Raw genomic sequence first — 11437 nt, forward strand, 5'->3', positions numbered from 1 at the left:
CACTTTCTTCAGCATCCTGTGATCCTTCTAAAAAGCTTATTATCAAATTTTTGATATTAATTTAATAATAATTTCTAACAAAAGAACATGATAATACATGAAGTCCCAAAAGATATTTTTTTTACGTGCGACTTTCTCGAATGTCCTACAATCCTGTTACAAAATTTAATTCGTAATAATGCAACACCTTTTGTTTAGTATTTTTAATAACTAGTTTTATTAATCTACTGTACAATAGTATCCTATTTCGTATTTACGTATATACAAACATACGGTAGATTTTGTTGTAAAAGTTACCTCTTATAGGTTTTACCATAGAAGTTGCACGTTTGTTTCTCTCTTCATCCAATTATTACGCATGTTTATTATAACGATGACGAATAATGATTATGATGTATTCATTATTTGTGTATCCTATGTATGTATGTGTAATAAATGTACACACATATGTGTATCATATATACAATAGAAGAAGTGGGAACGCGAGTGTGACAATATTTCCAATATGGGATTTATAATATAATGATTGATACACTTTCAACTTATGTTTCTTATTTATATTGTATATGAATATAACAACAACCAAAAAAAAAAAGAAAACACAAGAAATTTAATTAAGTAGGAAGAATATAAATGAGCAAGAACAATGTATGTAAACCCTTTCGTACCGCATGTTTTAACATGAGTATCATACCATATAAATTCACTCATATATATATATATGTATCATCGAATAGGATTCCTATATGAATTTCTATGGAGCCCCTAAGCATGAACGCTAATAACGAAAGGATTTATTAGCTACGATTATTAATTAATCGAGTGTTATCACGCAATTTTATTTTTTACATGGTTTCATCGAATACCACGAGAAATCCCATGATGAATAATAAATACACACCCACATCATCGTGTATGTCTTTCTCCTTTGGTTTATATTTCTTTTTTTGTACTGATCGCGGATTGAATTCGCACGCGTTGTATATGAACAATAATAATCATTGTATTATTTTACACACCCACACACACACAAGCACATACGAACTCTGCTTTCTCAATCTCTTTCTCTTCTTAATTATATTAATTATATCTTAATTACATATCTCGTTATTTTTTTTTCCATAATTGGATAGATATCACGAAGAAGATTATATTAAATTCATCATACAATTTTGTTCTTTAGATCACAACGTGTGAATTTGTTCGACAATTTGTGTTTTAATTTGTTCAGCATGCACAATATGCATTAAATGTAATGAATAAAATGTATATGTATCTGTGTATGTATATGTTATTTTATTCAGCTATTTTTCAAATCAAAGCTCATCAATTGAAGAAGATGCTGTTTTTGATAGAATTGTTTAAGAGAATTTATTCACGTATTTGCTAAAAAATTTCTTCAAGGTACTGAACATATAAGCTCTAACTATTATAAATATTCTTATTCTTTTCTCTTAACTCTTTCTTCTTCTTTTTCCTATTTCTTTTTTATTTTTAGTTCTTCATATCTTCATTTTGACCATTTTTATGAAATGCTCGCAATTCGATAGTACTTTGCGGTCTAATTATTATTAAAACAATACAGTATTATCACTTCACAGCGAGTACATAATGTAAAATGCATATGTATGTGTGTGTGTGTGTGTATTTGTGTTTGTATATTTATACATATAACTTGTAATTTTAAATTTCTAATACTTAAGATGAATTGTGCATACGTGTATATTTTATTGGATCGATAATATTTAAAATAATCGCTAATTGTTCTTACTTTTTTTCTTTTAAACTGACAAAAATGGTTTTTTTGGTCCTTCTCCAGATATTTTTAAATCGAATTCATGTTTTCCAATTTGAAATGTCCATTAGAATATCACAGAAGAAATTATAAACGTATACGTAAGAGAAACTAATTTAAACACGGAGTATAATAAAATATTTCGTACTGCTAATTTAAAAAGTAGTCATGGAGAAATATTGTCGTTAAAAAAAAAAAAAAAGCCTATTAGAAATAAATTACAAAATATCCGAGAGATAGCGGAATAACGTAACTCTAATAATTATTTTTTATTTCACTTTTTAGAGCCCTTTTTTTTGGTTTCTTTTAACACTATCAGGGATAAATATTGAAACCAATGTTTGCAAATGCAATAGCAACACAAAAATCTTAACCAAAATCTACAACGATTGTTTTTAGGATTTTCCATTGTTCATTTTTCATCGTTTCAACGTATTGTTATAATAAAAACGCACAGCCAGTAAAAAATAACGTGACGAGTAAATACACATTAGATATCAAACAATTCGAGTTGAGATCTTAGACAAGTTTTTTGTTTCTATTTAGAGGAAGATTATTTTATGAGCATCATGATTCATATCTCATGGTAAATTTTTAAAAAATATAATTAACGTAATATATATATATATATATACTATACAAATATTATCCCGAATATTCCTTTTTTTTCTTTTATTTTTACACCATTTGATGGTTTGATTAAATGGAAACAAACGTACATTAATAATAAAAAGATACAAAAAAATAAAATAAATTTTGTTTGAATAAAATGGCAATGAAAATATACACGGCGTTGATTACAATATTAATTAATAAGTAGGATTTAAAATCTTTGGTTTACAATTCGTCCATACTATGTATGATTTAGAGAAAAATGTCTCCTTTTCGTTCTTCACATTTAATAATTAATTGTGATTAAAAGGGAGTTGAGTAAAAGTTAACTAGATAATAATAAACGTATATCACTTGTCATGAATAGTACGAGCATTGAAAATAGCATGAGAGAAAAAGATTCATGCTCACCTTTGCTAAATTTTACATTTTACATAGTAAAAGTCATACACTTTTTTTTCTTTTTCATTTCATTCATTCATTTATTCATTCACTCTCACATTCTAGCTCTCTCTCTCTCTCACACACACTTGTTAATAATTTCTCATCTAAAAATTTCTATTTTTACATTCACCAGTAACAGTCTTCAATTGTTCTTTTTCTTTTTTTTTTTTAAATATTCAATTTTCATATATATTATATATATCGTAATAGTAAAATTCTCTTTGCAACATTTAGCAAATGATGATTTTTTGTGTTTTTTTTTCCTTTTAAAACTAACACCGGCCTTTTCCCTATTAAAGTCTTGCGACTTTTTTCAACAACGTATAAAATGAATGCATAACATCGTGTTTGCATTTGGTATTAGCCTGTAAAAAAAAAAATAATAAAAAGAATGTGAATATATATTGCAAAATAAACAAAAAAAAAAAGAAGAAGGTTCATCATTTAAATATAATTATTTTCAATAGTACCATTTTGATGAAGCTTCGACCAAAGTATGCACACGGAATGTATAACAGATTAACATATACTAGAGATTCCATACGTCAAGCTTTTTTCAAGGACAATATGAAAATCGGTAAGTGGTTTAAGAATTTGTATGAGGAACGTCAATAGAGCTGGATTTCTCAAAAACGAATTCTCTTCGTACATGTCTGCAGTGGAACGTGCCACGCTCATAAGAGGCAACATGGGATGCAACAATTGTTCTCTAAACGTCAAATAACATAACATTTTTTTTTATAATAAAACGTTAATGCAAATCTTTTAATTTTTGTACAAAAACGAGTATTTTACCTTGTCGCCAAACAAATGAACAATTGAAACTTTCCATCTTTTCCCAAAGTTTGACTAAATATATTAATCTGATCGATAAGATGACAGTAACATCTCATTATAGGAAACTTCTGATTCATTTCTGAGTGTAGTTTTTTAATCCTATATTCATTCATTTCATCTAATAAAGATATTTCAAAGTCCTCTTTCACTCTTACTACAAGTTTTAATACAAATGAAAAAACACAATTGTTATAATAAAAATATATATATATATATATATATGTACTTATTTCCAAGAAAAATAAATAAATAGGGGTACTTACAGAAGTAGTCCCAAACGTATAAGTTTCTACCAAATATTCTTTGACTTTTAAAACCGGATAAAAAGATTTGTTCTAGAGAAGGTACGAGTCCACCTTCGCCACAAATTAAGGCAGTTAGAGAACTATCTTGGCACTCTCTTTTGTAATAATATTTAACTATCGCATTTACAGCTTCTCCTGTAACCAACAATTGTGCGAATAAAAATGTTCAAATTTACAAAGAAAAAAAGATGACGGAAAATAATGAAACAACAACACGTTTTGATTTGCTTACCAAGTATCTGTTGTAATTCAACTAGGGATAACACATTTCTCCTGGGTATACTTGGAGATCTACATCTTGGAGGAGTCGAACAAGATTCAACCAATTCTTCGTTATCAATACTATGTGGTACTAAAGCACCTACTAGCAATCTTTCAGTAGATCCATCATCTATGCCTTTACCAAGCCATCTTCCACAAGGAAATTTAAATGTATGTCCAGTAACTTCGTTTCTTACAACTACGTGTTCTACCATCCATCTAGGTGAGGGACCAGTGTTATCGTGACCTATCCGTAAAGTTGATAGGACGCCTAAGTTTTTATGCTAAATAAAATAAAAAAGAACAAAAAAAAAGAATTAAATTAACATTATGATAATAATTCAGTATTTTCTCTCGTCCAAAATTATAATTTTTTGATGATATTGGTTCATAGGGAACTTGGACATGAAAAGAAGTAGAACTTAATTTAGAAAACTAACGAAGTTTAGATGTATTGTGTTTGGAATATTATAAAGAGAAATGTATGTCGAAATAAATAAAAAAGACGCTGAGCTTTAATGATTAAGTTGCTGAAGAAGTCCCAATAAAGGGACGAAACGTCCAACTTAATTAAATTAAGTTCTACTTCTTTTCATGTCCAAGTTCCCTATGAACCTATATCATCAAAAAATTATGATAATAATATTATTATGATTCTTATTAAATGTAATAATATATACTTACGTGAAATACAAATTCTAATGCACCTTTAGGAATCGGTACAGGATTAGTTTCGCATAAAGTGCCAGAAATGGCGATCCAACTATGAGCAGATGTAGTTGCAGCACTTGCTTTACGACTAGGAAATATAACGACTCTGTACGGTAATTTGGTAGTAGGATAATTATTTGTAAAGCAAAAATAATCAACTGCGTTTAACGTCAATAAGTGATACAAAAATTGTTCCTTTTCTTCCTCGCAACGTAAAAATGCTGATCTTTTATATTGACCTCTAACAAATAGAAAATAATATTGAAATTAATCAAAAATAATTCATATAGATTTATTTCTCGTATTGATAATTAAACATTACGTACCTTAAAAGTTCTGTATCGGATAACAGTGTTTTCAAATGTCGAGATAATAATTTCTTTTCCAACGCTAATCTCACCCATGCTCTGGCGTATCCAATTTGCGTTTTAATATCCGTCATAGCTTGAATATTTCTAATATCAAAAATCAATGACTCAGGTAAGGGACGTAAATGTTCTGGTCCGACTGCTCTTCTTTCTCCAGGAGATTTGTGTTTATCCGTTAATCTCGTAGGTGATACGTCGGTCTCTAATGCCAGAGTGGACAAATCTAACAATTAAAAATACATTTTTATTATTATCTGTATAAATAAATCAATAAATAACAGAATATACAAATAAATTATTATTTTCAAACTAATACTCTTTCTGACAAACTATACTATTCGATTATAAAATTCATATATAAAAATATATGTTAATTTTGTAATAATCTTTCTTAATTATAAATATTTATTGTAGGAATAAAAATACAAGCAACATGCCTTGTGTAGACGAAAGGTTTGATATAATAATTTCATACATAAAGGGTAAGAATATCATGCTGTGACTAATTTCAAAAAACATTACTGATTTTTGTGAAGTAATAGACGATTACAAAAGACCAAGCTATGATACAATTAACAAATGAGGAATAAATGATAACTTCAATTATAATTGCAATGAAAAACGCATGCATGAACAAAATGATTAAATAAAAAGTATCTTAGTTTGATAAGACACATATCAAATCTGAAAATAATTGTATTAATAAATAATGAATTAGTATTGTTAGTCAAACTGTAATAATCCTTATGGCAAGCCAATGACAAGGCTTACCATTCAAATTCTCCTTGATATATGAAGCAATCAGAAAAATATTTCTGCTCTTTAAAGTTGCGATTAAACGATCCGGTAACCCAAAAAGTTTATTTGGTGATTTCTTGGGTACTGATAAAAATAAAATCAAAGTTAAAAAATAAAAAAAACATATTATGGGATGGGGGGAATGGTAGATGAGAAACGTGTAAATAAAGCATTCGTCATTTGCAAATAAATCAAATAAAATGTTTAAACTGTGCAACAAAATGGTGAACAAAATTACGATTAAATGGAACGACAGCAATAAGAAATATATTTTGTATATAAATCACTTACAACTAATAGTGCAGGGTATCTACGAATGAGAAACTAATCTCTACTTTAAACAGAGTTATTATCTTAAATAAATTTTTGTGACACGTACAATCGAGACGTTTCCGCAGCACGCACCACGCTAAGGCTGCATTTCCGGAACATCATAAAATGATTTATGACATTTTATAAAATAACAATTATATGACAAGTGTTTCATATATATATGTCCTTAGTAACATTTTGTAACATTAAGCGTATCATGAAATAAATGTGCCTTAACTTTCACAAGCAATTTAAATATTTTAACATAGCTCCCAAATAATCACACATATATATATATATATATATATATATATATATATGTATAGGGTGTCTGAAGTTTTTTTTATAAAACCATAAAAACACCCCCTGTATATAAATTATTTTTGATTATCGACACCCTTTGTGCACAGTAAAAAATGGTGCAAACACAATTAGCTATAGTATAAGCATCAGTGATGCAAGTTATACAAATAAATATATTTGTGATTAATGAAAATATCATTATTTATATTCTATTTCAAATTAGTCATTTTTAATTGAACTAATTCATTTTAATATATATATAAAAACCTCACCAAAAAATATGTTAATATAAGCATCACTGATAAATATAAGAAAAGTTCGTATATTTATTAGCACTGGTATATTATAATTAAAATATTTAAAAAAAAGAAATGATTAAAAAAATTCTGGTTATTTACAAAAAAAAATATATATATATATAATTTAGTTCTCGTTAAATATATATTTATATAATAAATCAGAAATAACTCACCAGGAGAAAGAAAGTTGGGATCTATAGTTTTATTAGTATCGTTACGTTCCTCCAATTCCTGATAAGTAGTCAGATGTGACCAGAGAGCACTTTTTCCTTGTTTGTTTTGTAACCCATGACTCCATATCCTCTCCAATAAATCACAGAGACTAGCAACTAATGTATTTTCTTCTACGTCAAACAGAGATTCTTTAGTGTGTCCTAATGCAAATGCTTCAGAACCCATTTTTTCGACTAACATTCTTTTCGTTTTAGATTTACAATCCTTTTCGTCAAATCAAACAAATAATAATACATAAGTATATGAAATAAATCGAATAATATTATATGTATTTCGTATAATATATGTGTGTGTAATAAATGATAGATTTTACCTTGAGTAATTTTTCAACAAAAGTCCAATTAGCTTGTGCTATTAATGCTGGACTCATATCTGCAGAGAGCTTAGTTTGTGGTCTTGGAGATTGAGATTCTTGAGGTGCTACCGTTTTCCCATTAGATTCCATAGATTTCATTTTATATTTCCACTGTGTCTGTCCTTTTCTACTACTACAAATAAAAAAAAAACTATTTAAAAACATAATCGTATTTTCAACATATAGATTATAAATAATAAATAAATATACGTTTTTTTCAATACGTATATTTGATGTAAAAAAATATTACATGCAATTGTAATATCAATATCTTACCGAAGAATACTATCGGAATAGCACAAAATAGAAAGGCAATCATTATTAATAATCTTATTCAATCTATATATATATAAAAGAATTAAATAAATAATATTTTCAATATTTATATATATATATAAAGAAAAATATACCTTTGTACAGGTTCTTTATTTAACGCGATAGAATCGAGTAATGGAAAACTTCGAAAATACGCAGCTCTATGTGGAACAATTTCGGTTGGCGGATTGGTTTCAAAATCTACGTTGGTTAATCTCTGTTCCAAGACTTTTTGAGTTTCAGACATACTCGTACACGTTTCGTAACGCGTCGATCTTATAATAGTTTCGCCAACTTCTTTCCTATAAAAAAAAATAAAAAGAAAATAAAGCATATCAATCTTTTGTTCCCATCGTAAATTTCAACGAGAAATTAATCAAAAAAGTTTGATAGAAAAATGAAAAAAAAAAGGATGGCTTACTTTAAAAATGTAATTCTGTCGTCAAAAACTTTGATATTATAATCGAGCTCGCTCCACGTTGACATAACTTTGCTATCAACCAAGGAAGCAAACATTTGAGTTTCTAAAAATCTTGATAAAAATGGTAGATGTTGGGCAGGTTGATCAGATAAAAAGGTAGCTTTATCAAACACATGCATACTGTCTCTGTTATTCAACCATTCGTCTTTATTTTGATTAGGTTGAATAACAAAATGTTCATAACTACAAAACATTTGTGCAAAACGATTCAAAAAAATCTCTCTAATGGCGTTATTAAAAATCAGGGTTTCTTGATATTCCTCTTGTGGCGTGAGTATTTTATCCGTAATGGTATCCTCCATGGAATCAATATCGTCTACATTTACACCTAAATACAAACACAGAGATCAAACATTTCAATAAATTCAAACAATTATGCATTTTTTAAAATGAATTATTCTTTTTTTTCCATTCTAAATTTTTACCCGTTCTCTTAACTATGTCAACGATTCGTTGAAAGGCATCAGTTTGCTGTGCGGAATCAGGTCTATCCCAATCTAAAACATCGTGTAACGAATGCTTTCTACGTGGAAGGTGAAAACCAGAACCAGGAAGAGTCAAGCTGCTAGTCATAATGTCACCATTGACATAGTTTATGAGCATATTATCAGTCCTAAAAAAGCAAATATTTCTTCATTCTTACAAATACGGAACGATGACATTTATATTTTATTCTAATTTTCATAGGAAAATGAAAAATGCGAAAAATACTGACGTACTTTCCCGTTAATGGTACTTTGTACTTATTTAAAAGTGCTCTAATTTCAGCAATAAACTGCATCTTATGCGGAAATACCGGTAATTCTTCCGGGAATTGGCTACTTTGTTTATCTATATCTACATAACAAAGATTTGCCTGTAAATCGAGTAATAATTTGTTTTTTTATTTCATTCATACCTTTTCATCAATTTTTGTTTAAACAGAAACAATTAATAAAAAAACAAAACAAAACATACTCACTTCGCTAGCAATTTTTAATACACCACCTTCGCTTTGCGCATGCAATCCCATAATAAATGGGACCGGTGCATCCAAGAAATGATGTAAACTGGCTGGTAATATGGGCACGTAAACGTGTTGCCAAGAAAAAGGAAACAAAAGGGCGGTTATGCATTCGGATACGATCATAAGTTTGTTGAAATCCGAGCTTCTGAGTAATACTTGATTTTCCAAAAGGACACAAGTGAACAATTGTATGACACAATCAGCCCCTAGCCATGTAAACATATCTTTCAAAGGATAATCCAACAAGGGTAATTCTCGCGATGGCTTTGGCTGATGTATCACTAATTCTAAGGGAGCCTTAGCTGGCTCGTCGTTTGGTACAAAAAATTTCAATGATTTTCCAGCTAAAGGTACTGGTACATTGTACAGAAGATTGTACACGTAAGATTCTAAACTAAGGCCAGGTCCCGGATGCCTAGGAACACATCTGTACAAAAGATTTCATTGAAAATATATTTCTCTAATATCAATTTGTCATCAAATGATCTAATAAACAATCAAATAATTACTTGTATAGATTGGTGAGGAACATTCTGGCCGCGTGAAGATAGGGTTGTTGGCAAAGCAAGGAAATTGACTTGGTCACTAATAATTTATCTTTGGCTGAATCGTAATAAGCTAATGCAGCACTTGGAGAATGCGCTGACAATTTAAAATGACGTGGCAATGATCTGGTATTGTGTCCACCTTCTTGACCCTTTCTCGCCCTAAAACAATATATTATTAAATCTTAACGCACAATACTTTATTATCAAATACTTTAATGTTAATCTATGCATGAAGATGATCATATGATCCATAAAAAAAGAATAAGACTCACGTTGGCGGTGTACCGTTCTGACCACTGCTCAATTCTGTGATATGCATCGCTTGCAATGTTTGCATAGCAGCGCATATCTTACGATTACGACATTCCTCGTAGAATACCAGACTGAAACCGTAAGTTCTGTGCCCATCTTCTTTGGTAAGGACAAACGAATGAAACGTTGGCTCCACCGAATGTTTCTGGGTTCGAAATCTCAAACCACTTGGTAGGCATAGCTTAAAAAAACAAACATTTTTATAATTATTTGTAATATCTTTTAATCTTGTTTTATTAGGGTGAACCCAAAAGTTCGTACATTTATAATGTTTAAAACTTTACATTTACTTTTGAAATTGTTCATTTGAAAATGAATGGAATTTACCATACAAACTGCATGCTCGTCGAATGGGTTCCATGGTACCGAATCCGGATAATGTCCTAAAACTTTGCTCTTGTATGCTCGATCCAATGGTGTGCATTGTAAAGAATCTCCTATAATTTTAAAACAAATACAATGTAAATATAATATTCGTTTAAATTATTTCTTAACATTTAATAAATTTAAATATATATTCTAATTTTATATATCATATACGAAATAAAATTCAAATGTAACGAATAATAGAAATATTTAAAAATATATTCGAAAAGTTTTGACATTTGATTTCGAAATTGAATCCACGGATTTTAAAATATAAAATCGACAACGTGACGAAATTGCAATAGAGGACGATAAAAATCCATCGAAGTATTTCCACTTAACAGACGACGATGAAAGACAAGAGCAACTACTTGAACGACGAGTAAAAAGACCATGACCTGGTTACCAACTTCTTAAATGTGTTTTTAAATAAAATGAACGTGATCTCTCTCTCCTTCTCTATTTCTATTTCTATTTCTATTTCCTTTCAAACTTCATTTGCATCCCTTACTTCATCTCAGTAATATAAACACAAATGAAACTTCATTTATGATACGCGCATAAAATCCCGCCGTTACTACTACGCGAGACAAAACAATTTTTATATTACAAAAAATAATATAATTTAAATTTTACATCACACAAAATTTATTTATTAATTTTTCTACATTGTTTTTTTCTTTACAATCGATTAAAATATAACGAAAAGAAAAAGTGTCTTAGAAGAACTTTGAAATCAAATATTTCGTAGAATTGGCATCAAATATAAATCAAA

General features: G+C 28.9%; 1 protein-coding gene across 4 annotated transcripts in view; it reads right to left on the reverse strand.

Annotated features, from left to right (window-relative positions):
* Positions 1 to 187: 187 nt before the first annotated feature.
* Positions 188 to 11437, reverse strand: part of LOC106790305 (DENN domain-containing protein 5B) — a 27652-nt gene continuing 16402 nt past the window's right edge. The window contains exons 2-20 of one of the 4 annotated variants that reach the window (XM_014755095.1): positions 10624 to 10733; positions 10257 to 10477; positions 9946 to 10143; positions 9392 to 9863; positions 9150 to 9286; positions 8856 to 9043; positions 8371 to 8758; positions 8045 to 8251; positions 7911 to 7919; positions 7593 to 7767; positions 7219 to 7483; positions 6105 to 6215; positions 5292 to 5556; positions 4939 to 5206; positions 4226 to 4538; positions 3952 to 4128; positions 3647 to 3842; positions 3322 to 3560; positions 188 to 3216 (exon numbers count right to left, since the gene is read on the reverse strand). In XM_014755095.1, the coding sequence (XP_014610581.1) occupies positions 3371 to 3560; positions 3647 to 3842; positions 3952 to 4128; positions 4226 to 4538; positions 4939 to 5206; positions 5292 to 5556; positions 6105 to 6215; positions 7219 to 7483; positions 7593 to 7767; positions 7911 to 7919; positions 8045 to 8251; positions 8371 to 8758; positions 8856 to 9043; positions 9150 to 9286; positions 9392 to 9863; positions 9946 to 10143; positions 10257 to 10477; positions 10624 to 10733 (3890 nt within the window). In that variant the 3' untranslated portion in view covers positions 188 to 3216; positions 3322 to 3370. Of the gene's footprint in view, positions 3217 to 3321; positions 3561 to 3646; positions 3843 to 3951; positions 4129 to 4225; positions 4539 to 4938; positions 5207 to 5291; positions 5557 to 6104; positions 6216 to 6510; positions 6547 to 7218; positions 7484 to 7592; positions 7768 to 7910; positions 7920 to 8044; positions 8252 to 8370; positions 8759 to 8855; positions 9044 to 9149; positions 9287 to 9391; positions 9864 to 9945; positions 10144 to 10256; positions 10478 to 10623; positions 10734 to 11437 lie in introns of those variants that run through there. The other 3 variants (XM_014755097.1, XM_014755096.1, XM_014755098.1) reach the window with 3 other exon arrangements.

Source organism: Polistes canadensis, unplaced genomic scaffold (genome assembly GCF_001313835.1).
Source record: "Polistes canadensis isolate GaletaPanama2010 unplaced genomic scaffold, ASM131383v1 scaffold_229, whole genome shotgun sequence".
Lineage (NCBI taxonomy): Eukaryota > Metazoa > Arthropoda > Insecta > Hymenoptera > Vespidae > Polistes > Polistes canadensis.